The 2,743-nt window shown below is 40.1% G+C and overlaps 1 protein-coding gene across 1 annotated transcript; it reads left to right on the forward strand.

Moving 5' to 3' along the window:
• The first annotated feature begins 852 nt into the window (after window positions 1-852).
• Window positions 853-2,359, forward strand: LOC104602531 (protein LIGHT-DEPENDENT SHORT HYPOCOTYLS 5). Its single transcript, XM_010266260.3, has one exon. The coding sequence runs from the start codon at window positions 1,421-1,423 to the stop codon at window positions 2,051-2,053; it is 633 nt and encodes a 210-aa protein (XP_010264562.1). The 5' UTR covers window positions 853-1,420; the 3' UTR covers window positions 2,054-2,359.
• Window positions 2,360-2,743: the final 384 nt, after the last annotated feature.

Genomic DNA, 2,743 nt, shown 5'->3' on the forward strand with positions numbered 1-2,743 from the left:
ATGGACACGTATTTACGCAATTGTAAAATGTGGCTGTGTAGTGGTTGAAATGGGAAAAATATCTGCTTTCACATAAACTGGACCAAAACTATTAACAAGTTCTACTTGAAGCAATATTAATTTATTTTATCTGGTTTTCCTAAAACATGATAGTGAATTTTCTATATCGTAAGGAATATGCAAAATGCATCAGATTTCCTCTATTTATTTGAGCATATATGTTATTTTGTCTAAATCAAAATTTACACACAATGGAAAACCATGTATTGTCCAAAAAAACGTTACTAACTATAAGATTAACTAATTAATCCCTCTACATGCCTTCCATGTGGAGGGTATTATAATCGTTTATTTTGGCTGAAATAATGCAAGTAAATTATAGTATTCGGAGCCAAACTCTTTGAAGTCACTTCAACAAAAAAATCAAAGGGAAGATATAAGAGATGAAAATTTGTTATAAATATATAGCATTAAATGTGATGAATATGTAACATTATATTTAATTTACTATCTTTTAAAGGACAAAGATATTAAGAAGAACGAATAATTGTAACTCTTCCATTTCACTATTATTACCACTCCCTTTTGAATAATCTAAGAAAATTAGGAACTGGAACCTACCCTATGAAGACTGGTTCTAAGGTTGGTTCTAGTCTCGGCAGTTCTAGGATTAGTTCCAAGGGCATTTTTAAATGACCAAAATTCCACACCCAGTGCCAGATGATTACGTAAATTTGTTTCAATTAGTATTAATGTCAGAAATGTAGTGGAGCAAAGGTAAATATCTGCTGAGTGCTGACTACTTCATAACTCACGTTAGCGAGACACAACGGGAGGGAGCGAGAGCGCGAGAGCGGACAACGAACGGGAGAATTGGGAGCGGAGTCACGTCGGGAGGGGCCAGAAGGCCCACCACGTGAATAGAAGAAGCATTCACTATCTCTCTCTCTCCTTTTCTCACCGCGTCGCTCGTTCATCCATACATCCCTTTTTACGTCCCATCTTTCCTCCTTTCTTTCTTCTTCTCTCTTCCCTTCTCGCTTCAAGTCACTGTTCATTTCTTCCCCAAAACCCTCTCCCTCTCACAAAAACCTTAGAGCCCACCCTTTAAAGAATACCAAAATTCAGGAACCAAAATGAATGAAAATAGTGAAAACATAGAGGAAATCTCCCTTTCTTCAATGAAAGATCCTTAGCTCAGTGCAAAAAAAGACCTAGCTACAGCGAATCGAAGAAAAGAAGAAGAGAGGAGAGATAGCCATCAAACTACCAAAAGGGAAATTGAGAAATTGGAGGTAGCAAGAACCCACCCCCAGAGATCAAAAGAGAAAGAGAAGAGAGACAACCTACCACGAAAAAGAAGAAAAGATCAATACCCAAAAAGAGGAATATAGAGATAGACATACACGACACGACAGTGATGGACTCAACATCAGGTGGTGCATCAGAGACCAACGCCGGCGAAGGCCCGTCAGCAGCAGGACTCGGAGCCATAGAAGGATCAACGGCAGCGCCTCCGAGTCGGTACGAGTCCCAGAAGAGACGAGACTGGAACACGTTCTTACAGTACCTGAAGAACCACAAGCCCCCTCTATCGCTGGCAAGGTGCAGTGGGGCACACGTAATCGAGTTCCTCAAGTACTTAGATCAGTTCGGTAAGACGAAAGTGCACCTGACTGGTTGTGCCTACTTCGGACACCCAAACCCTCCTGCGCCCTGTGCGTGTCCGCTTAAGCAGGCCTGGGGAAGCCTCGACGCGCTCATTGGACGGCTCAGGGCTGCCTATGAGGAGAACGGTGGACGGCCTGAGTCCAATCCGTTTGGGGCGAGAGCCGTGAGGATATATCTGAGGGAGGTGAGAGAAGGGCAAGCCAAGGCAAGGGGGATACCATATGAGAAGAAGAAGCGAAAGAGACCAACGACGACGACAACCGCAACGCCTTTAGCGGCAAATGCTTCGTCAGCGGTGACTAAAATGGTTGATGGTGGTGGTGGCGGTTCCTCTTCAGAAGCTGGGTCTGCTAATGTTGCTCCCGCTACTACTTCCGTATAGCTTCACTAATTCTTCTCTTCCCTTTTTTTTCTTTATTTATTTTTAATTGTTATTTCGAGTTATATTATATGGCGATTCTCTTTATTATCTTGATCAACTCTATGACCTGATGATCGAAACCAAATGGAAATCTTCTATCTCTCATTTGAGATCAGTCAAATTGGATAAACCCCAGTTTTTTTTTTTTTTCTTTCTCATCTTCTTCTGGCTGTACTGTGGAGTATGTTGAGCTTTTCTTTTTTTCCTCATCACATGAACCATGAAGTAAGAAAAGGAAGAAAGATAAATTCTGAGATTTCAGGGCGATTCTCCTTGCTTGTCCTTTTTTGGAGCTAGTTGCTTTCAAATAATGAAGCGAAACCACTCACCCATTATTTTTTTTATTCTTTTTTGGATCTTTTTGTATCCATTAGCATGTAGCCTCATCACTCCGATCTCATCTGCCCATTGGGAGAAATAATTAACCTTTGAACTAGAATACAAGATCAAAATATAAAAAAAAAAAGACAAGAAAAATCCAACATGTTCTTACAATAAGAAGACATGGTAAATTTAAGAAGGAAGAAAATTTTCATGTTTACTCCTTTCGTCTTTCTTTGAGACCTTAAGTATATATCGTTAAGAACTCCCAGATTTCATTCTGCTGCCAATTTTGTATTTTGATGGTTGAATGTTTTTCAATGTTCTTAT

Source organism: Nelumbo nucifera, chromosome 2 (assembly GCF_055504915.1).
Source record: "Nelumbo nucifera cultivar China Antique chromosome 2, China Antique-T2T, whole genome shotgun sequence".
Lineage (NCBI taxonomy): Eukaryota > Viridiplantae > Streptophyta > Magnoliopsida > Proteales > Nelumbonaceae > Nelumbo > Nelumbo nucifera.